The sequence below is a fragment of the Rhineura floridana genome, chromosome 20 (genome assembly GCF_030035675.1).
Source record: "Rhineura floridana isolate rRhiFlo1 chromosome 20, rRhiFlo1.hap2, whole genome shotgun sequence".
NCBI lineage: Eukaryota > Metazoa > Chordata > Lepidosauria > Squamata > Rhineuridae > Rhineura > Rhineura floridana.
The window spans coordinates 7,901,814-7,925,585 of NC_084499.1; the positions used below are offsets into that span (position 1 = coordinate 7,901,814).

The window sequence follows — 23,772 nt, forward strand, 5'->3', positions numbered from 1 at the left end:
ATCCCAGTCTGCATCTGTGTCAGAATTGTTTAATATGTTTTTTAATAATGTTTTTAACCCTTTTTAAAGTAGTTGTTTTTTAAATGTTTTTAATGTTGTCTTGTTTTAATGTATTTTAAGATTTGCTTTTATGATGTTTTAAAGTGTTTTAGTGCTTTGTTTGCCGCCCTGGGCTCCTCCTGGAAGGAAAGGTGGGATACAAATCAAATCAGATCGATCGATCGATCGATAGATATTAACAGGCAAGGTGGGAGAGGGTTCAATTTCCTCACCTTTTTTCACATTAAAAATGAAACAATCCCCCATTCCCGTTATATGTGAACTGGGCAGAAAATTACTAGGTTATGCTTGTGTTGGGTCTGATTCAAAGCCTCTTGCAATATTTCTTAAAGCCAGCAGAGGGGTCTCTCTGTCCATAGTTGAGCAACTGAAGCGTTTCCCCCTGAATAATCCACTTACATATGATGACTGAATTACAGATGCAGTCGCTCCTCCCTGCTGGTTCTCTGATTTTTTTTTCCTGTGGAGTGAATCACCAAGAAACTACAGAGACAACTCCTGCCATTAAGGCAGGTTAGACAACGGAGGAAAGCTCATCATGGCCTGGAGCTAATTTTCAGTGTCCTTATGTCAGCATAGTAGGCACCAAACCACAGACTGAATGTGTTGTACAAATACATCCTTATTCAAACATTGCTGTCTTTGGTGTGCAGAAACTTTGAGCTATCCCTTTTAAGTCTGTGTACTTAAAAATCATATAATCCTACAATAGTAATATGAACATAGAACTACCAGTTCTACCTCTTTTGAGGAGTAGACTGCTGCTGATGGCATTGGCCTATGTGCTTGACAAGACTTCTGGTTGGCTTACAATTATTTTGGTCTGGTTCCTCACCAGTACTAGCATGTTTACTGCTGCCTTAGGGACATATGGAGCTGCCTTATACCAAGCCAGACTATTGGTCCATCTAGCTCAGTCTTGCCTACACAGACTGGCAGTGACCTTCAAATATTTCAGGCCAGGGACATTCCCAGCACTACCTGGAAATGCTGGGGATTGAACTTGGGACCTTCTGGATACAAAGCAGATGCTCTACCACCAAGTTATGGCCTTTACCTTGAGATCTCATAAACAAGAGTTGTGGGTTATTTAGAGTGAGGAAGGGAATTGTTAAGAGCTGAGCTGCCAGATCAACCTCGCCCTGACCCACTTTTTGCCCTGCAGATGTTTTGGAATCCCAACACTTATCAGCCCCAGTAGCTAGCAGGGCCAAAGATCAAGGATGATGGAGGTTGTATCTGGAGGACACCAACTTGGGGAAGGCTGTGCTAGATCACCTGAGGTCGTTATGGTGTTGTATGATAACTTGAAAGTGACTGCTGACTGGCAGTTGAATCCAAACTGCACTTCCAAATGGACTTCAGAAGGGCTTGCTGTACCTGCCAGTCAGCTGAAAAATGTAGAGGGCTGAATTACGAAGTCATCACAGCTCACTAAGATTGGAAACCCACTCAGATTAAAATCTTCAAATCTGTTTAGATACTTGAGAAAGTTAAACATCCTTAAGTCTACAAGTGACCTTTTACACCTTTTTACTGCTTAAAATGTTGTGTGACTTGCCAGGAACAAAACTTAAAAAGAGTTCTTTGGTACCACTAAATGATGAACTAACTCATGGATGGGCAAGCTGTGGCCCTTCAGATGCTGCTGGACTCTAAATCCCATCAACCTCATCCAGCGTAGCCAACTGTCAGGGGTGATGGGAATTGGAGTCCAACAACATATGGAAGGCCATAGCTCCTTTCCTGCCCCCCCCCCCATAGCCTAATTTAATCCTGAATATTTTCACTTGCCTATTTTTAACAGCATAAAAGCAGTCGTGGGTAAAACACAGTTTCAAAATAACTTGGACACTGTATGTGTACAATCTGATTTTAGCTAAGTGTACTGATGTGAAGATTGCTCCATGGTATTACACATTTTTGTTATACCCAGCTGGGAGGCCAGGATCCTTCTGATTTCAGCAGAAGTCTGCTGCTGTTTTGGAGGTCATGACTGGAAAAAAAACCATTTTGTTTAAGATAGTGCATCTGTGATAAAGGTGTCATGGTGTCATATATGAAATTGGTTTGCATCCAATGGTAGTTCTACTAGAGTACATTGGAACATAGAAAGCTACTTCAGACTGAGTCAGACCATTGATCCATCTAGGTTAGTATTGTGCATGCTGACTGGCAGCAGCTCTCCAGGATTTTGGGCAGGAGTCTCTCCCAGTCCTACCCAGAGATGCCAGGGATTAATCCTGAATCTTCTGCATGCAAGGCAGGCGCTCACAGGGCCATTCCCCGTTGATGAGCAGATCCCCTGAAATTAATGAATATGACTAACTTGTGTTAATTAATTTCAGTGGGTTCTTGACTTCCTCTTGCAGCTAAGAAGGCATAGCGCCTCAAAATTTTATAGCCATAGTTATAGACTGTCGTTGGGACAGCTGATTTGGATAATCAAGTTTGGCAGGTTTATTTTACAAGTTTTAATTTTGTGGTATGTTTCATATTTTGTGATGCCCTAGGGCAGCTTTTCCCAACTAGTGGGCCACCAGATGTTGTTGGACCACGACTCCCATCCGCCTCAGCCAGCATTGCCAATGGTCAGGAAAGATGGGAACTGTGGTCCAACAACATCTGGTGGCCCACTAGTTGGGAAACGCTGCCCTAGGGTGTCTAAGAAATACATGGTACTGATTGTAATTGGCGGTGGGGATGGGGTGGGGGAGACTGGAGGTGGATAAGGAATAAGTCTCTTCTCTCTGCTGCAGAAAGTTCCCACAATAGTTCAAAATGTTCTGGGGAATACTTGAGTTCACGAACAATAAATCCTGCAGTCAAATGCATAGTTTTTAAGAGATTGAGAAAATTATTGGGAATGAATGGGAAGACTTAATTTCTCTTTGTAGGGGATAGGACAGGAGCTCTGGGAAGGTGGCTTCTTTTGGGATTGGGTACAGAGAGCTTAACAAGTCCTCCTTGAATAAGGAAGTAGCGTAAGATTGATCAGAGCTTTCAACTTCACCTTGTCTGGAAGCCAGAATCCTTTCCTGAACCTTTTCCCTGCCCACCAGGAAAGGGACGAGGAGGCCAACTACATCTTGGTGTGTTCCAAGCACACTGTAACCAGTCCCACTTTCTGCTAGCTAGGCAGACTAACCCCTAACACTTTAGAAATTGCCAACCATTACAGAAGCAGCAGCAGGGGAGTCCCACAATGGGCTGTGCCTCATCCCCTGCCCACTAGTTTGGAGACTCCCTAGATAGAATACTTTCACAGTGTTATCCGACCAGGGGTGGGTGAAGGATTTCCTTGACCCACTGAGTCATCCTCTTTGCTGTCTCTTCTTGTTTGAATGGCTTGAGACTTCATTGAAACACCAATTGGTGACAAGCTAGATGATTGGAAGAAACCATTGGGCTTCCCCTCTGGGCTGTTTGAGTGTCTTCAAACATATCTGAGTCTCTCAAACATATACTGCCTGTCTCCATTTCCATTTCACTACAGGAAGGAAGACGTATTCACATTACAATTTATTTAATCCCTTCTCAGTTTTCCTCTTACCTGCCTAACTGATGGGATGAAAGGCAGACCCATCAATTAAATTAAAAGCACGTTCATATTTATTCATTTATTAAATGTATATCCCACGCTTCCTCCCAGAAGGAGCCCATATATAAAAGCAATTTGAAATCCTATACAGATAAAAGACTTGGGTAGAGATTTCCACTCAAAAGGCTTGTTGAAAAAATAATAGAAAAAATATTTTTTCCAGGCACAGAAAAAATAACAGAGATGCCACCTGATACTTTGTGGGAGGGCGGGATTCCTATTATTGTACAGAATGAGCCTCCTGATGAGATGGTATCTTCAGTTTGTCCTTTCCTGCAGAGTAGAGTGATTGGTTGGGTAGATAAGGGGTAAGATGATATTTTAGGTTTTCGGGTCCCAAGTTGTAGAAGGCTATGTAGACCAGTAAGTAGCTAATTGGCAGCCAGTGCAATACTTTTGGCAGGTAACATAACATGGTGGTGATAGCCTGTCTCATTGAGCAATTAAGCTGCTGTACTGTGCACTAGGTGCAGTTTCTGGGCCAGTCTCAGGAGTAGCCCCACATTGGGGGGAATGCCGCATCCCACACTTAAGAGGTACATTGCTTCCCACACTATGGGATCCTTCCTTTGGGACCTCAGTTGTGTTCCCATAGCAGCTATTCACTTACGTAGGAAAAGTAGCAGTTTGGACTTATGGATTATCTTTGTGGTTGGGAGTATTGGTTTCACTTTGACTCCTTTGCGCCACTGAAGTGAATGAGAGCTATTGAGATCTGAGCATCTTTCTGTCTGCGTAATGCAAGCAAGCAGTGTTATCACTGTGTGAGGATACATTCCAGCCAGGCAAAAGCACTTGAGAGCTTCTGTTTCGGATCTTGTAGAACTGCTGCCTGTTAGACTGCACTGGGTAGATGGGGCAGAGGTTTGATCTGTATGAAACAGCTTCATGGGTCTGTTTCTTCTGCTTTCCCCAAGGATAACAAAAAGCCTAGTATGGGAGGATTAAGGAGTTCTGTCTCAGGATTTTCATAAGGCTGCTCTGAGCACTCTGCTACTTTATGACCTCTTAGCTCTTCCTAGAGATGTTTGCTCCGAGGACCAAAGCCCTTGCTGATGACCTGCAGCATCCTCAAAAATCATCTTTTCCTGCGGCCTGCTGTATAGGCCACCAGAGCAGCAGTTGTGAGTTGAATGCATTTCACCAGAAGCTGGCTGTGAAAACGTTTGCCCATTGAGCAGGCAGGTGGGAGTAAAGAGTGCACAGCAATATTTTCCTCGTTTGAGAGATAGGAACTCATCTGAGGGCTGTGATGCAAGATTTCTGTGACCGAGCTCAGCCTCCCCCTGTTTTATTAACGGTAGGTAAGATAGCTGCTCTGCTGTGTTGCCAGCCCATAAAACTTTAACAAAATGAAGCGTGTCAGTTTTTTGGCTCCTTTGCGTCTAATTCCAGATGTAGAAGGGTAATCTGAGCCACTGGCGGAGAAATTAAATTATCTTTAAAAGAGAATCGTTGTAAAAAGATGGCAGTCCTTGCACATAGTTGGGTAGAAAAGAAGCCTCACAGGGCCAGCATAGACATTAGATGCTGCCTGTTGGGTATCATTGGGGAGCAGGCTATGTTATTGTCATTCCCTCCCTTTTTACAGACCCAAACCAGGTGTTACGTGCTAGTTCCTTGTTGCTTTCTCTTACTGTTTTTGTTTTTGTTTGTAAATCCAAAGCAGGCTTGTTGTTGTTGTTATATGCCTTTGATTGCGACTTATGGCGACCCTATGAATCAGCGACCTCGAAGAGCATCTGTCGTGAACCACCCTGCTCAGATCTTGTAAGTTCAGGTCTGTGGCTTCCTTTATAGAATCAATCCATCTCTTGTTTGGCCTTCCTCTTTTTCTACTCCCTGCTGTTTTTCCCAGCAGCCTTAATAGGTTGCAAATCTTAGTAGAGGTTTGGAGCTGGAGGTATTTAACTCTGTCCTCTCAAAATTCTTTCTTTCTTTTGCTTAATATTCCTCTCCAGCTACTTTTCTCCTCTGTTATACTTCACAGTGGGCTGGTCTCCCCTCTGATCCACCCACCTTGAGGTTTCTCAGAAAGCCACACCACTCTTGCTTCAGCTTAGACCTGGGGGTCCTTTGTTCTCAGAACTTGAAAACCTGGGTCATCACAGGTTCCTCCCCCTTTTCCTAGATTCGCCTCTCTGTGAAGTTAACACAGAAATTAGTACCACTTCAATGCTACCCTCCTGTATGTTCACCCCAGCAACCTTCCCTTTGGCTCTTAGGAACTGCCATCCTCCTACTTAGCCTATCAGCATTTTGGTCATCTTCAGTGTTGAAGTAGAGGAAACCCGTCTTCCTTCCCTTTCTCTGCTCTTATAGTAAGCACAAAATGCCATGGGGCTTTTCCTGCAGCCATCTCTTTTTCCATTCTGACCCACTCTCTCTTGCCCTCAAGCCCACACCTCCCTCTTGCCATTTCTTTTATGCTAAGGTGAAGCATACCCTCCAGCCTGACCTTATTTGTTGCTGGAGAATTTTCCTGTGAGGATTCACGTTGGTGCAACACCATTGCTCCTGCCTCTTCAAACCTTTACCCCAGTCGGCACCACTACCAGACCCCAAACTGTAACACATAGACAATAAAGGAGCACTTGCAAAAGGCGTGATTTGGCAGGCTGCGGGAACCTTGGGAGAGAAATTCTAGACCTTTATTTCTGTTTTGGATAGCAAGAATGAACTTAAATTTGATCAAGTGATTGCCAAACAAAAGAAGAATGTGCAGAGCAGATTCTCAGTCGTCTTCAACGCCAAAGGACTCAAATTACTGGCCAGTGGGAAGGATAGGAGGAAAGCTCTGTTCAAGGGACAGTCACAAGATTGTTTCAACTGCGGTGGGAAGGGCCACCTGGCTAAGGAGAGTGTTACTCACCTATTATTCAACCAATGGCAGCTCTCAAAATTCTCAACAAAGGGGAAAAAAGCAAAATACTTTACCCAATCATAATAGAAGACCTCAGAAAGCAAGCCCCAAAGGGAGTAACTTCCTTTAAAAGCAAAGGGGTCTAATGGCTCATAACTGCAAGCCAAAATCAAGCAACTGGATTATTGACAGTGAACGTACAAGCCACATTACCTTTTCTGACGCTTTCTTTGGTAACATTGATAAAAAAATACTTGAGAAATTCAAATTGCTCATGGCCAACACTCGAGAATCCAAGGAGTTGGGAATGTAAACTACTTGCTAAAACTATGAAAAACATAGCTAATGAACTTTTACTAACTCCTAAATTGAGTTGCAATATGTTGAGCATATCTGCATTAGACAAGAAAAGATTTGCAATACACTTCTAGAATGGAAAATGTACAGTAATCAGAAATAATGTTTTATTTGTACAAGCTTTTGAAAATGATGATGTTTATGAACTGGGTCTTTCAGCTCAACAAGCCAACAACCCAAGAACATAGGGATGAAAGCCCTCTGGATCTCTAGCACAGACATCTGGGACATTGTGATCCAAAGGCGATCCTTCAACTACAGATCCAGAACCTTGCCACAGGTATCAGGGTAAACCCAAAGGACAGTAATAACACAAGCATGTGTTTAAACTGTATTGAAGAAAAAGTATTTAGGTCTGTACTGTTTTTTGAAGAAAAAGTAGTTAGGACCTCATTCCCACCATGGACAAAGAGGAGATGCACCGGGGTGCTGGATCTTATACACAGTGACCTCTGTGGACCATTTAATGTGCTCTCACTTGGAAAGAATATTTTAATTTTTGTGGATGATTTTTTTGAGGTATTGTGTTACCTATCTGCTAAAGGAGAAAAGTGAAATGCATGAGATGCAAAAGAAATATATTGCGATGGTCAGCACCAAGTTTGAAAGAAAACCAAAGCCTGTGTAGATGGTCAATGGCGGTGAGTTCATCTCACACCATACACAGCATTTCCTGGATGAGCAAGCATTTTACACAAGAGGACTATCAGTCATACTCCTGAACTGAATGCTGTTGCTGAAAGGAGGCTCAGATCTCTCCTGGAAATGACTAAATGCATGTTGGCTGATGCAGATTTATCAAGCAGACTCTGGGGTGATGTGATCGTCACTGCAACGTATTTCCAGAACAGATTACCAGCCAAGGGCACCACACATATCCCATCCAGTTATGGCATGGTAGAGTACCAAACATGGAACACAACAGAGACTCTGGAACACAACAGAGACTCTGGAACACAACAGAGACTCTGGAACACAACAGAGACTCTGGAACACAACAGAGACTCTGGAACACAACAGAGACTCTGGAACACAACAGAGACTCTGGAACACAACAGAGACTCTGGAACACAACAGAGACTCTGGAACACAACAGAGACTCTGGAACACAACAGAGACTCTGGAACACAACAGAGACTCTGGAACACAACAGAGACTCTGAGAGTATTGCATCTGCATACATAGCAAAACAGAAATGCCAAACGCTAAATGCCAGAACACAACAGGCTATTTTGATTGGCTATGCTCCCTACCAAGTAATGAACTTGAAAATCGATGATGAAGTCAGCACAAGACATGCTGTCTACTTTGATGAGCAAAGGAGAGCTGACAAAAGAGGGGCGGTGATAGATTTTTCAGAAGAGCAAGGATACCATGCCCAACCCCTCGTATATATGCCAAAGCCCACATATGGGACACCAGAGATACCAGACATCTGCACAACCTGACCCAAGCCTTGAGTAGAAGGACGAGGCAGCGGCTGCAGAAAACAAGGCAGAGTCTGAGATACAGATGAGGATGTTGAGATCATTGGGCTGGAAGATGGTGCACCAGATCCCAGAGCCAGGCTTCCAGATGCTCATTGTGACACAACAAAGGCGTACCACCTCTACGCCTGTCCTACCTCACAAGGTCAGCGCTACCCAGTGAACCATCAAATTGGAAGGAGATTAAACAGGTGCCAGCAGCCAAGGCTGCTCAGTGGAGAAAAACTGCTCAAGAAGAAGATAAGACACACAGCACAAGAATAAGACATTGACCCTGACGGAGCTTCCACTAGGCAAGAAAGCAATTGGGTGCAAATGGGTACAAAGTGAAGTAGGATGCAGAAGTTGAACACTAAAAGGCAAGACTAGTTGCCAAGGGATTCCTGCAGAAATACATAGATTTTGATGAAATTTTTGCTCCTGTTGTCAAACTCATCACCATAAGAATACTATTAAGTGTAGCAACCTCCAAACAGATGCAAGTCAGACATCTTGATGTGAAGACTGCATTTCTGCATGGAGGAATAACAGAGGAGCTTTACTGTATATGGAACAAGTCCCAGCCTTTGTGAACATTTTGTTTGCAATCTTAAAAAAGGCCTGTATGGGCTCAAAACCTGGAATGAGAAACTGCAAGGCTTCAAGCAAAGTGAGGTAGACCAATGCCTGTACACCAGAAGCAAGGATGGACATATTCTGACATATATTGATCATCTGATTGTAGCAATTCAGAGCGATCAGGAAATTGTGCACCATCTAAACAAACAATTAAAATAAAGGAATTAGGTATTGCTGCACACTACCCAGGCATTGAAATTAAAAAGGAAGGAGATGGCTCCTATCTTCTAAGCCAAATGCACAAGATTTTGAAACTCTTACAAATCCTAACACACCAAGATGCCTACCCTGCAGTAACACCCATGGTAATAGACTTTCATGGAAGCAATGAAGAAAGTAAACCTTTACCAAATAACAACTAGTACAGAACAATAGGAAACCTTCTGTATTTGACCACCGATACCAACCTGACATTGCAGCTGCTGTAGTGAATTTAAATAGGAAAACTAGCATACCCACTGCTGTCAAAAGAGTGGCTAGGTACTTCAAAGGAACTATGGATTTCAAGTTGAGATTGCTAGCTCACAGTAATCCAAGATTTATATGTTACACTGATGCAGACTGGGCTGGAGAAAATTCAAACTTCAAATCCACCACTGGTTTCTTGTTTACCGTATGGGAAAGGATCAATCTCCTGGGCCAGCTACAAACAAGAAATAACAATACTCTGTTCCACAGAATCTGAATACATGGCTGCAGTAGAAGCATGCAAAGAACTCATATGGCTTAACTAATTGTTGACACACTTTGGAATAATTGTGCAAAGGCCAATTCAGATTATGGGAGACAACCAAAGGTGTATTAAACTTTCTCAGACTGAGAGAGTCACGCCATGCACTAAGCACATAGGAATTAAATACCACATAGTGTGTGAACTAAGTGGATCAGGATTCTTCAAGATGAACTACTGTCCAAGTACAGAGATGACAGTGGACATCTTGATCAAACCATTACCAAGAGATTGTTTCCAGAACCTTCAAGTCAAGATGAGACTTGGGGGTTCTTACATGCCGTCTTGAGGAGTGTTGGGAATAAGCAAGCTGGAACCAACAGGGAGATATCACCTCTAGCTAATTTCAGGACAGCTCTTTTTTTGTTTATTGTGATGTAACTTACTGTTCTTTCTACTCTTTTGTTAGAGTATGCAAGAACGATAACATACTCTCAAATCCCCCCCTCCACAACCCATCACATCCTGCTTTACCTGGCTGGTGGAATGTGTTCTTGAACTCTGATAATGCCTCTTGCTTATCTAAATGAGGGAAAGAGAGTGGAGGGGGTGGTAGAAAGTAGTCTGTGCAAAAATAAAATGTACATTTGTTTCTCTGTCTCCTCTTGCCTCTGGCCCCACTTACCACTAGCAAGTGGAGTTCAAAAGGTTGCTCAGGAAGGAGTAAGGTCCTTAGGCTACAGCACACCCAAGGTATGGGTTCCTGCTGGAAGGGTGGGATATAAATCAAATAATAAACAAATAAATTAAGTCTCAAGAAACAAAAGGGAGGCTATGCTAGTCCATGGGAGTCAGCAGGACAAAGAAGCAAAGGATAAAACCAAGGGGAGGAAAGATGAAATATGTTGGTTATGAGCTTGCTTTCTTATGGTTTTAATGCTTTTGGGTTTATCCTTATATACTGGTTTGTATAATCCCATCCTTGAGAAGTGATTGATGTTTGCACGTGAACTTAGCCTGGAACCCATCATCTTTAGGAAGGTTGCATATTACGAAGGTATATGCTTTGCATTTGTGCAAGTGAGTCGATGAAGGCCAATGCAGATGTAATGTTTGCTGCCTATTAATCAATAGTTGAGTGTTCAGGTTTGGCAGGCCGTGACACGATGCACTTTAAAACGTTGCTCACCTTTGAATCTGCACCCACATTTATAGTGATTCATTCAGATTTGGGTGCACTCCTAACCCAGTGCTTGAAATGAGGTTAGGGTTTAAAGGCTGGATTGTGAGCAGTGCAGGCTCAAGGCAGGTTGCTGTTTGAGGCAGAGTCTTCCCTCTCCCCCCAAAAAACAGTGCTTGGAAAAAGTCTTGCTGTGCTATTTAGGCTCTGATTCCTGCCTTTATCTATCCCCCTGTTAGGGTGCCACTTGAAGCAGATTGCTTCATCTGGCTGCATGACAGAGCTAGCCCTGGTTTGGAGTGTTAACATTAATGGATATCATACTTTAAGGCAAAAGAGGTAAGTCATGCACAGCAGAGGAAAGGCTGGCAAAATCAGAGGCAGCACACTGGGGCACAAGAGTGGAGAGAGGGCCATGTCATCTCCTTCTGTGTGGGGCTGCCCTTGAGGTTGGTCCGGACGTTGCAGCTGGAGCAAAATGCAGCGGCGAGACCGCTCACTGGGTCAGGGTATTGCCAACATGTCCCCCCGCTGCTGAAAATTGTACTGGCTGCCCATTTGCTACTGGGCCAAGTTCAAGGTTCTAATTTTGGGGTACAAAATGTATTACAGTAATCTAGCCTGGAGGTTACCAGTGGTCAGGCTATCCCGGTCCAGAAATGGCTGCAGCTGTCTTATCAGCCGAAGCTGGTAAAAGGTACTCCTAGCCACCGAGGTCACCTGGGCCTCTAGAGACAAAGATGGATACAGGAGCACCCCCAGACTACGAACCTGCTCTTTCAGAGGGAGTACAACCCCATCCAAAGTAGGCAACCGACCAATAATCGAACTCGGGAACCACCAACCCACAGCGCCTCCATCCTGCTAGGATTCAGACTCAGTTGATTGGCCCTCATCCAGCCCACCACCGAGTCCAGGCAGCTGTCCAGGGCTTGCACGGCCTCTCCAAATTCAGATGTTACGGAGAAATAGAGCTGGGTATCATCAGCATACTGCTGACACCTTGCCCCAAATCGCCTGATGACTGCTCCCAAGGGCTTCATATAGAAGTTAAACAGCATGGGGACAAGATGGTACCCTGTGGCACCCCACAGCACAACTGCCAGGGGGCCAAAAGACAGTCACCCAATGCTATTCTCTGAGAACGACCCTGGAGATAAGATCAGAACCACTGTAAAACAGTGCCTCCAATACCCATCTCACCACGTCGGCCCAGAAGGATACCATGGTCAATGGTATCAAAAGCCACTGAGAAATCAAGTAAGAATAACAGGGTCGCGCTCCCCCTGTCCTTCTCCGATAAATGTCATCCATCAGGGCAACCAAGGCCGATTCAGTCCCATAACCAGGCCTGAACCCAGACTGGGATGGGTCAAGATAATCTGTTTCATCCATGAGTATCCAAGATCCCACGGGGAAGAAAGCAAGGCAGGTCAGGAGTTGCAGGACTCTGAGTGAGCAACTTACTCTGATAAAGGTTGAGAGCAGATGGAGCATTTTTAAACCTCTGCCCCAAGACTACCTCTCCTAGGCTCCACTCCCTTGTGTATGACTTTAGACCCTTAAGAGGCCAAACCTCACGCCTGAAGATGGGCACTTCTTTTCTCTTTCTCTGCTTTCTGCCTCCTCTCTGCACCACCGGACCAGTGAAGTCCTGTGGGAGGCATTTGGTTCCTCAGGCTCGGAAAGGGTTAGGGTCCAGGCTCTGGCCTTACCGATACGGGAGGTTCTTCTGGGGGCTCATATCCATCAGGCTCAGTTGTCTTCTGATCTCCAGCAGCAGGCTCAGAGCCCTGGACCTGATCTGGCTCCTTAGTTGGAGGCTGCATCCTCTTGTTACGTACACAAGCCATGCATTTAAAGCACGTTACACCTCCAAACAATCTTGGAAACTTTAGTGTACCCTGCACAGATTGACAGTTCCAGCACACTTAACAAACTACAGTTCCAGGATTCTTTGGGGGACATCATGTGCTTTGAATACGCTTTAAATGTGTGATGTGTGTATATAGCCTTTGACTCAAAGAGTCTTAATTGCTGCTGGACTCTGGAAACATGGCACTAACAGGCTACACAGTGAATCTGATTTTTTCCTATTTTGAAACCCAGCAATATATAGTCACACTGATTTCATAAGAACATAAGAACATAAGAAGAGCCTGCTGGATCAGGCCAGTGGCCCATCTAGTCCAGCATCCTGTTCTCACAGTGGCCAACCAGGTGCCTGGGGGAAGCCCGCAAGCAGGACCCGAGTGCAAGAACACTCTCCCCTCCTGAGGCTTCCGGCAACTGGTTTTCAGAAGCATGCTGCCTCTGCCTAGGGTGGCACAGCACAGCCATCACGGCTAGTAGCCATTGATAGCCCTGTCCTCCATGAATTTGTCTAATCTTCTTTTAAAGCCGTCCAAGCTGGTGGCCATTACTGCATCTTGTGGGAGCAAATTCCATAGCTTAACTATGCGCTGAGTAAAGAAGTCCTTCCTTTTGTCTGTCCTGAATCTTCCAACATTCAGCTTCTTTGAATGTCCACGAGTTCTAGTATTATGAGAGAGGGAGAAGAACTTTTCTCTATCCACTTTCTCAATGCCATGCATAATTTTATACACTTCTATCATGTCTCCTCTGACCCGCCTTTTCTCTAAACTAAAAAGCCCCAAATGCTGCAACCTTTCCTCGTAAGGGAGTCGCTCCATCCCCTTGATCATTCTGGTTGCCCTTTTCTGAACCTTTTCCAACTCTATCATATCCTTTTTGAGATGAGGCGACCAGAACTGTACACAGTATTCCAAATGCGGCCGCACCATAGATTTATACAACGGCATTATGATATCGGCTGTTTTATTTTCAATACCTTTCCTAATTATTGCTAGCATGGAATTTGCCTTTTTCACAGCTGCTGCACACTGGGTCGACATTTTCATTGTGCTGTCCACTACAACCCCGAGGTCTCTCTCCTGGTCGGTCACCGCCAGTTCAGACCCCATGAGCGTATATGTGAAATTAAGATTTTTTGCTCCAATATGCATAATTTTACACTTGTTTATATTGAATTGCATTTGCCATTTTTCCGCCCATTCACTCAGTTTGGAGAGATCTTTTTGGAGCTCTTCACAATCCCTTTTTGTTTTAACAACCCTGAACAATTTAGTGTCGTCAGCAAACTTGGCCACTTCACTGCTCACTCCTAATTCTAGGTCATTAATGAACAAGTTGAAAAGTACAGGTCCCAATACCGATCCTTGAGGGACTCCACTTTCTACAGCCCTCCATTGGGAGAACTGTCCGTTTATTCCTACTCTCTGCTTTCTGCTTCTTAACCAATTCCCTATCCACAAGACGACCTCTCCTCTTATTCCATGACTGCTAAGCTTCCTCAGAAGTCTTTGGTGAGGTACCTTGTCAAACGCTTTTTGAAAGTCTAAGTACACTATGTCCACTGGATCACCTCTATCTATATGCTTGTTGAAACTCTCAAAGAATTCTAATAGGTTACTGAGACAGGACTTTCCCTTGCAGAAGCCATGCTGGCTCTGCTTCAGCAAGGCTTGTTCTTCTATGTGCTTAGTTAATCTAGCTTTAATAATACTTTCAGTTCTCTTCTTCGGCCAGGTTGAAGATTGATTAATCATATCTGTAGGAAATTGAATTGGAATGATTCCGAGCATCCAGTTACTTTTGTTGTTATCATCTGGTAATGTGCAAAAATATTTTCAGTCCTGAGACCAACGAATTCAGTCTCACCAGCCACACTGTGGACTTGACCTAGCTCTGAGATTTCCCTGTGCTGCATCTGTGCAGTGGATTAAAGAGTGTGTGTGTGTGTGTGTGAGTTTCTGGCTAGAACCTGGAAGACCAGGGTTCAAATCCCCACTCAGCCATGAAGCTTGCAGGATGACCTCGGTCCTGTCACAGTTTCATAGCCTAACCTCTTTCGTTGTTGCCACGATGAGAGGCAGAGAGCCATGTATGTTACCCTGAGCTTCTTGGAGAAAAGGTGAGATGGAAATTAAATAATTCTTTAGAACTTCAAGGAAAGTGAAACAGTAAAAAGTTAATCCAAATGTGAGCTATTGTTTGAAAGATTTTTTTAACATTTCTTTCAACTGTCAGTTCTGTTCTTTTACTTGATTCGCTGATGTCTCCCCCTCCCCCATGTTCTTTTTCTTGTTTAGGACCTTAGAAACCAGCTAGAGAAATCTCACGACGAAATGGTTGACAAGGAAAAGGCACTGGAGCTTCATTACAGTGTTCTCTTGAGCGAAGGCAATCAGAAATTGCAAAGACAAGAATTAGCCATTTCACACCTGACGGCAAGTGTCGCTCAGAAGGATGAGGTGCTCCAGGTAGGATGGTTGCAACAAAAGTGAAAGATAGGATTTTATGCAAGGGGTGCTGCTGATGTTTCATTTTTCTCCCCATTGCTGTTACTTTCTGTGATAGTTCTTCAAGACATTACAGAGTTGTGGGACATTTCACAAATTCTCTTATTGCAGGGGTGGGGTGATCCTTCAGATGTTGTTGGACTACAGCTTCCATCAGCACCAGCAGTATGGCCATTTGTCAGGGACGATGAGAGTTGTAGTCAAACATCATCTGGGGAGCCACGGGTTAGCCATCCCTCTCAGTTTTTGTGTTATTTTTGCAAAGTACATGAGGGTTGCTGATGCTCATAGAATCAGAATAGCAGAGTTAGCAAGGACTATAAGGCCATTGAGTCCAACCCCCTGCTCAGTACAGGAATCCTACTTAAAGCATACCTGACAGGTGGCTGTCCAGCTGCCTCTTGAACTTCTCCAGTGTTGGAGAGCCCACCACCTCCCTAGGTCATGGGTTCCATTGTCATATTGCTCTAACAGGACCTTTTTCCTGATGTTCAGCTGGAATCTGGCTTCCTGTAGTCCTGAACTCTGGGATGATTGAGAAGAGGTGCTGGCCTTCCTCTGTGTGACAACCTTTCAAATACTTGAAGAGTGCTATCATATCTCCCCTCAGTCTTCTCTTCTCAAGACTACACATGCCCAGTTCTTTCAGTCTCTCCTCGCAGGGCTTTGTTTCCAGTCCCCTGATCATCCTTGTTGCCTTTCTCTGAACGTGTTCCAGTGTGTCTGCATCCTTCTTAAAGTGCGACATTCAGAACTGGATACGCTACACAAGATGAGGCCTAACCAGTGCCAAATAGAGGGGAATTAGTACTTCACATGTTTTAGAAACTATACGTCTCTCATGGATGATAGAGGTTTCCAAGTGGGGAGTGTAACTCCCCCTACAGGACCCAATCAGGTTGCATGGTCAGTGCGTTCCAGCAGCCATGCAGCATGAATCTCCAGTTCAGCTGCAGTGCAATACCCCCTAATATTGTTCATACAACAACCGCTATAGCAACAACCGTCACAGATTATGCTGTCGGATCTGTTCTCACCTGCTCTGCTACAACACCTTAGGGATGCCATGATAGGTGATTTGGCTGCTGAGTTGGCATGGAGTGGGGCATCAAAAAGACCTCTTCCTCCCCAACAGGGGAATGGGGACGTGCATCCTCCTGGTTCAAAAAAGCAATTAAGGGGGCAGCAACACCATTGACAGACCATCTTCCCGCAGTCCACTCTCATTGCTAGGGGACGTGGCAGGCAGTACAGGCTTGCAGCTAATGACAGGAAGCTTGATAACGAAGGGGAAGAGGTATGGAGTGATGGATCGGATCTAGAGGAAATGGGATCAACAAGGCTGTTTTTAGATGTACATTTCCTCCTCTGTTTTGCAAGGTAGTGGCTGCCCTGGAACTAAAGCATAGAATCATAGAATAGTAAAGTTGGAAGGGGCCTATAAGGCCATCAAGTCCAACCCCCTGCTCAATGCAGGAATCCAAATCAAAGCATTCCTGACAGATGGCTGTTCAGCTGCCTCTTGAATGCCTCCAGTGTCGAAGAGCCCACTACCTCTCTAGGTAATTAGTTCCACTGATGTATGGCTCTAACAGTTAGGAAGTTTTTTCCTGATGTCCAGTCGAAATCAGGCTTCCTGCAACTTGAGCCTGCTATTCTGTGTCCTGCACTCTAGGACAATCCAGAAGAGATCCTGGCCCTCCTCTGTGCGACAGCCTTTGATGTACTTGAAGAGTGCTATCATATCTCCCCTCTTTCTTCTATTCTCCAGGCTAAACTTGCCCATTTCTTTCAGTCTTCCCTCATAGGGCTTGGTTTCTAGTCCCCTGATCATCCTTGTTGCTCTCCTCTGAACCTGTTCCAGTTTGTCTGCATCCTTCTTGAAGTGCGCAGACCAGAACTGGACGCAGTACTCAAGATAAGGCCTAACCTGTGTTGAACAGAGGGGAACTAATACTTCACGTGATTTGGATACTATACTTCTGTTAATGCAGCCTAATATAGCATTTGCCTTTTTTTGCAGCCACATCACATTTATCCCTGTTGAATTGCATTCTGTTGTTTTCAGCCCAATGTTCCAGCCTATCAAGGTCCCTTTGAATTTGTCTTCCACGGTATTAGCTATGCCCCCCAATTTTGTATCATCTGCAAGTTTGATAAGCATGCTCTGTACCTCCTTATCCAAGTCATTAATAAAAATGTTGAAGAACTGCTGGCTAGGTTTGATAAGAGTTGGAGTCCAACAACTTCTGGAAGATACCAGGTTGGAGAAGGCCCTTCTCTGGGGATTCCCACCATCTTAAGTGTGACAGGTCTGCCCCAGAGTTGGAGGCCTGCCTAATATCTACTTCAATTGTTGTTTTGGGACTTGGAAAAGACCTATTTATTTTTACAGGCTTTTAAATTGTTTAATCTATCTTCTCTCTGCCAATGGTTTTCCACTGTTCATTTTTAATTTCGTTGCTTTTCGTATGGTACTTGTATGTCCCTGTATTTTTATTGTAAATCACCCTGGGGAGAAACCTCTGTTTTTGTAGTAGTAGTAGTGGTGGTGGTGGTGGTGGTGGTGGTGGTGGTGGTGGTGGTGGTAGTAAATAGGTCACATGTTTCCATCTTGTTTTTCTTAGAAACTTAATGAGGTGATTAAAGAAAAGGATGTGGAGTTTCAGAAATTGTTTGCTAAGTTTCAAAGTCTCTTAAAAGATAAAGAGGATCTTAAGAAGTGGAACGAAAACTTGGTAAAGGAGAAGTGTGCTGCCTGGTCTCAGCAGCCAGTGATCCAACTAATTCCAGAGTCAGAGGTAGGTTTGACACTTGTAAAAAACATTTCCAAATAAGCTGGGAGGCTGGCAACAAGGGAGAGGGCCTTTTCAGTGGTGGCCCCCAAATTATGGAATGTTCTTTGTGACGAGGTGCGCCTGGTGCCAACACGGTTATCTTTTCGGTGCCAGGTCAAGACTTTCCTCTTCTCCCAGGCATTTTAGCATGCGTTTTTAAATTGTTTTTAATTTTTTTAATTGTGTTTTTAAATTGCTTTTTATGTTTTAAAATGTGTATATTTGTTTTTATTGTTTTAATTGCTGTAAACTGCCCAGAGAGCTTCGGCTATGGGGTGGTATATAAATGTAATTAATAAATAAGTAAATAAATAAGTAATCTGGAACTCCAGATTACTGGCTGGTGTTCCATTTAGAACTCACAGAAATCCTTTTTTAAAACAACTGCATTGATTGGCAGTTCTTTTCTGAGCCCAGCTCGAGGTACTCATGTCAGTGTTTAAAGCCTGAAATGCCTTAGGTCCGAAATATCTGAAAGACCACCTCCTTCCTTATAGACCTTATTGGGTACTAATATTGGAAGAGGGGACCCTCTTGGTAGTTTCACTATTCTTGGAAGTTCTGGGGGTGGCAGCCCAGGCTGTGGAATTCCCTCCCCACAGAGGTGTATCTGGTACCTTCACTGTACAGCTTTTGTCATATGCTGAAAACCCACCTCTTTACCCTGGCCTTTCACACCTGAGATATTTTAGGATCCACCCTATTCTTCTGATTGTAAATTGTTTTAACTTTAATCTTGTGCTTTTATATTGTAACCCAATACAGTATAATGGGGTTTATGGTATAGGACAGGTAAGGAATCCAATAATGGTAATTAAACATGGTAGCATTCCCAGGCTGTAAACCCAGTGTGGACATGCCCTTGTTTTGGACCTACATGCTTGCTCACTTAGAATATCTTATTCCTGTGGACTACAAATATGAGAGGTTTGAGCCTGTATTGCTCCCCCAGCCATCTACATGGCTGATTAGGATGAGTATGGGACCTGCCAGGGGGCTGGGCACTTGTGACCCTATGCGTGCAGCTGGCTTAACGGTGTGGGAATGGACTAGCCGCTTCCTACAAATTCTATCTAGTGCTATAAAGCACTGCACAAAAAGTGGAGGAGCCTGCCACTTGGTTTTCTGATCCTTCAGGACACATTTAAACATTTTCCCACGAGGGCAATAAACTTGCTTCGGCTTGAACATGGAGAATGCCATGAAAGGTCAGATTCCAGAAGAAGAGTGTGTGCAAAAGATGCATGGAATTACAAAAACAGCCCTGCTGTTACCTTTGGTGTAACTGGTGGAAACAACCAACACAAAATGTACTGCAGTATCTTGCAGTGCAGGTGCTAGGGCAGGGGTAATCAGTGGGTGCCCTCTAGAAGGTGTTGGGTTACAGCCAAGTAATTGGCTGTGCTGGCTGAGTCTGATGGGAGTCCAGCAACATATGGAGGGCATCATGTTGGCTACCCCGTATTAGAATCAATGGGATGGCACTGAAGCCAAGGCTAGGGTCCTGGCCACAAGTAAGCTACTGCTTGCCTCCATGAGCATTTGGGAGGAAGGGTGGGATAGAAATTGAATAAATAATAACACTAAGGATGGAGGTGCAGCAGCAATAGCAGCTGTGGTTCTACAAAGGAAAGGATCAGTTGGACACTTGTGGAATGTTGCCCCATCATGACTTGGAGTGTTCTTCAGATTGAGGATTTTAGCATAGTTGGTGTCTGTCTTTGGCTACAGCAGCTGTGGAGAATCTTGGCTCTCCAGATGTTGCAGAACTTGACCTTCCATCAACCCCAGCAAGCATGGTCAATGGAATGATGGGAACTGTAGTTCATCAATATATGGAGGGCCAAAGCTTCCTCACACATGGGCTCCAGCTACTGTGCAATGTAGCACTCAGCAAGGGGACCACTGGAATAAGACCCATAAAAGTCATATTTCCTCATTCAAGGGACCTGCAAATATATAGATTTATATCCTGTTTGCCAACTTGGCCATTCCCCATGTTGGATAACCAGGAAGGCAAATTTTGCGGCTCTGGCACAAAAAGGGTCTCTGCCACCATACCACACTTGCTTTTACTTGAAAAAAAAATTATGGAATCCTACCAATCTTGACTCCCCCCAAGACTCTCCCTGAAATCAAAGGGCCCATGGGTAGTGAGTGCACTACCTACAAGCCAGCTGGTAAGGGCTTTATTGTTGTCTGGGGAGTGATCCAGTATTGATCTGGCTAGGGATTGTCATGAGATCAGGGGAGCGTTCAGCAGTGCTTCCCTGGAACAATAAAAAAACCCCTTGCCCACTGTTTGGGGGGCAGAAGTCATGTGTATATGCTTGACTGGTTCCCCTCCCCCCAATTTGAAAGTGTGGGCACCAAACAACTGAAGGACGCATGAACACAACCTGTTTTCAGAGCAAACAAAGCTGTCATTAGTAGGAATCGGGGAGGGTTAGAGTTTCTGCCCCTGTTCCCTCACCCAATAGAATGTGTGATGCTTGTATGCATTCTCACATTAACAGCAGGCCCATCCCTCTATCACTTCCCCACAATCCTCAATCATGAATCTTCATTTGAACAATCTTCTTAGTGGTCATATAACTACCTAAGGTTTGTCAAACTTATTGTCAAATATGAGACCCTTTGTGGGGTTCTTCCCCTGCCCCGTGCAAGTCTGCTTTACTGGCCAAATGGGACAGAATCAACAAAACATCTTGTGACACCGTAGAGACTAGCAAATGTTATGGCCTAGGTTTTTGCAGACTACAGTGCAATAATAGTTAGTCTTTAAGATGTCACAAGGTTCTTTCTTGATTTTCCTGTAACAAACTTGACATAACTATCCCTTCTGGAATCTGGACAGCAATGCCTGCATTCTCACGAGATAGAAAAGTCATATATTTAGCATAGTTCTCGAGAAGAAATCGAAAATGTTTAATGGACTTTTTTTTAAAAAAAGAGAGGTCCAATGTGAGTCTGGTTTCAGTGAGAAACAATGAAGTCTTCTGCAAAAATGGAAATTTTCCTTATTGTGAATTTTTATTTGTAGATAGGGCAGGAGGACATTCCTGAATACGGATGACTCCTCTTAACTGGTATTGATAGTCAGGGTCTTCAAGTCGTTTTGGCTTGTCTCCAAGGGGAGGAGTCTTCCTGCCCTTCAGACCAAGCTGACGGAGCAAAGACAACTCCTCTACCACATCAGCCAATACATTCCAGCTGTCTGTGACAAGGAACACTGTGCACTGAGAATAGGTGAGAAATAGAGTAAACAGGAACAGAAATGCTCAAGGCACCAAAATACAGCACAGACAAATCTAAACATCATGTAAAAATGTAAGGCATTGGTGGAAGCCCTAAACCCAAATCCCTCACTCACTCTAGAAGGTCATTGGAGAGGTGGGTGGACTGTCCTTCAGCCCTATCTACAAACAGAAATTCACAATAAGGAAAATTTCCATTTTTGCTAGATAGGGCTGGAGAACATTCCTGAATAGGGATATAGCAGAGCAGTGTACACATCCATTGCATTTAATAATGCAGCACCTTCCTACCAAACGCAGCATCGACTAAGGAATATGAGTCTATTTTGTAGTGCTTAATGAAGGCATGCAGAGAGGCCCAAGCGGGGGTTCTACAAATATCCATGATTGGGAAGCCATCCTTACATGCTGCTGAGGCAGCTGCCCCTCTGAGAGAATTTACTGTTACATCTGGTGGTGGTTCTTTGCATAAAGATTTGTAGGCCTGAGCAATGGCCGCCCTCAACCAACAAGAGACTGAAGATCAAAACACCTTTTTTACATTTGAGGGCCCTGAAAAAGCCACAAACAGGGCCTTAGAATGCTGGAATTCCTGTGTGCAGTCCAAATAAAAATGAAGAGCTCCTCACATCTAATGAGTGTCACCTATGTTCCTGAATGCAGAATGGCGCCGGACAGAAAGAAGGCAAAACCACTTACTGAGATTTGTGGAAAACCAAATTAATTTTGGATAGAAAGGCTGGATCAGGAATCAAGGCCACCTTGACCTGATGAAAAACACAGAGTTGGGAATCTGAGTACAGTGCCCCCAACTCTGAAGCCCAGTGTGCAGATGTAATGGATACCAAGAACAGTTTTGAAAGTAGCTAAGTTCAAAGGATATGTGGTCATGGGTTCAAATGGGGAAGCGGCCACACAGATAAAACCCAATTCAAATTCCATGTGGGGAATCTATGAATTGTCTGAGGAGACACCAGGGTTACACCCTTGAGAGACCAGTTATACAAAGGATGTACAGAGAGGGATCCCCCAAACTGGATGAAATGAACAGAGTGCAGCTGCTTTCTGTTTTAAGAGTTGCCGCACTCAAACCCTTATCCAATCTGGAATCCCAGCAAATCTTGAATGCTTCTGGACAGTGGATTGATTGAGTTCTTAGAGCACCATGACAAGAAAACCTGCCAAGTTGAGGAATACACCTTGTGGAGTGTCTTCTAGAAGCTAAGAGTCTCCAGAAACATCTCAAAGGTGTTCGTGCCTAGATCTTGGTGGCATGTAGTCAGCGTTATGAAGGCTTTCCAACTGCGTATTTTCCACTGGCAAAAAGATCCACTACCAGCCTGCCCAATACTGCCATTGTCCCCACCGGCTATTCCACCTCTTTGGTTGCTGTCTGGCTCAGCCAGTTGGCTGGCAAGTTGCTTGCACCCACTAGATGCCTCAAAGAGGCGACACTTCACCCACATGAATAGGCAGAGTGCTTTGGCTACCAGAGGTCTCAAACGAGTACCTCCCTGTTTGTTCATATATGCCTTGGCAGATGTATTGTTGGTATGGATCAACATCTGTGCCCCCCTGATCTCCAAAGTGAAGATCCTTGGGCCAAGTCCTAATGGCTGTCAGCTCAAGAACATTGATGCTGAGCTCTGACTCCTCTATGGACCATGTCCTCTGCACCACCTGTTGACCTATGTGAGCCCCCCATCTGAAGAGGCTCACATCTAACATAAGGATGATTCGAGGAGGATCTTCCAAACTGACTCCCACAGTCAGCCACTGAGGGGCCAACCACTAGCTCAGTTCTGACTTCAGATGCAGAGGCTGCCGCCATCAATTTCCCCCTGAAAGGAATCTGATCTGGAAGGAGGAGCAGGATTTGTTGCAGCTCCCTCTCTTCCTCAATACAGGATCCTGTAAGGCCATCGAGTCCAACCCCCTGCTCAATGCAGGAATCCAAGTTAAAGCATACCCGACGGGTGGCTGTCCTGTTGCTTCTTGAATGCCTCTAGTGTTTGTTTGTTTGTTTGTTTGTTTGTTTGTTTGTTTGTTTGTTTGTTTGTTTGTTTGTTTGTTTGGATGGATGGATGGATGGATGGATGGATGGATGGATGGATGGATGGATGGATGGATGGATGGATGGATGGATGGATGGATGGATGGATGGATGGATGGATGGATGGATGGATGGATGGATGGATGGATGGATGGATGGATGGATGGATGGATGGATGGATGGATGGATGGATGGATGGATGGATGGATGGATGGATGGATGGATGGATGGATGGATGGATGGATGGATGGATGGATGGATGGATGGATGGATGGATGGATGGATGGATGGATGGATGGATGGATGGATGGATGGATGGATGGATGGATGGATGGATGGATGGATGGATGGATGGATGGATGGATGGATGGATGGATGGATGGATGGATGGATGGATGGATGGATGG

At 44.4% G+C, this 23,772-nt stretch overlaps 1 protein-coding gene across 5 annotated transcripts in view; it reads left to right on the forward strand.

The window, feature by feature from the left end:
• Positions 1–23,772, forward strand: part of CDK5RAP2 (CDK5 regulatory subunit associated protein 2) — a 228,720-nt gene that overhangs the window by 41,134 nt on the left and 163,814 nt on the right. For all 5 annotated transcript variants that reach the window (XR_009759736.1, XM_061603690.1, XM_061603693.1 and 2 more), the window contains 2 exons: positions 15,009–15,179; positions 17,846–18,019. Coding sequence is in view for 4 of the 5 variants with exons in the window: in XM_061603690.1 (XP_061459674.1) it covers positions 15,009–15,179; positions 17,846–18,019 (345 nt within the window). In the remaining variant the exon portion in view is untranslated. The remainder of the gene's footprint in view (positions 1–15,008; positions 15,180–17,845; positions 18,020–23,772) is intronic.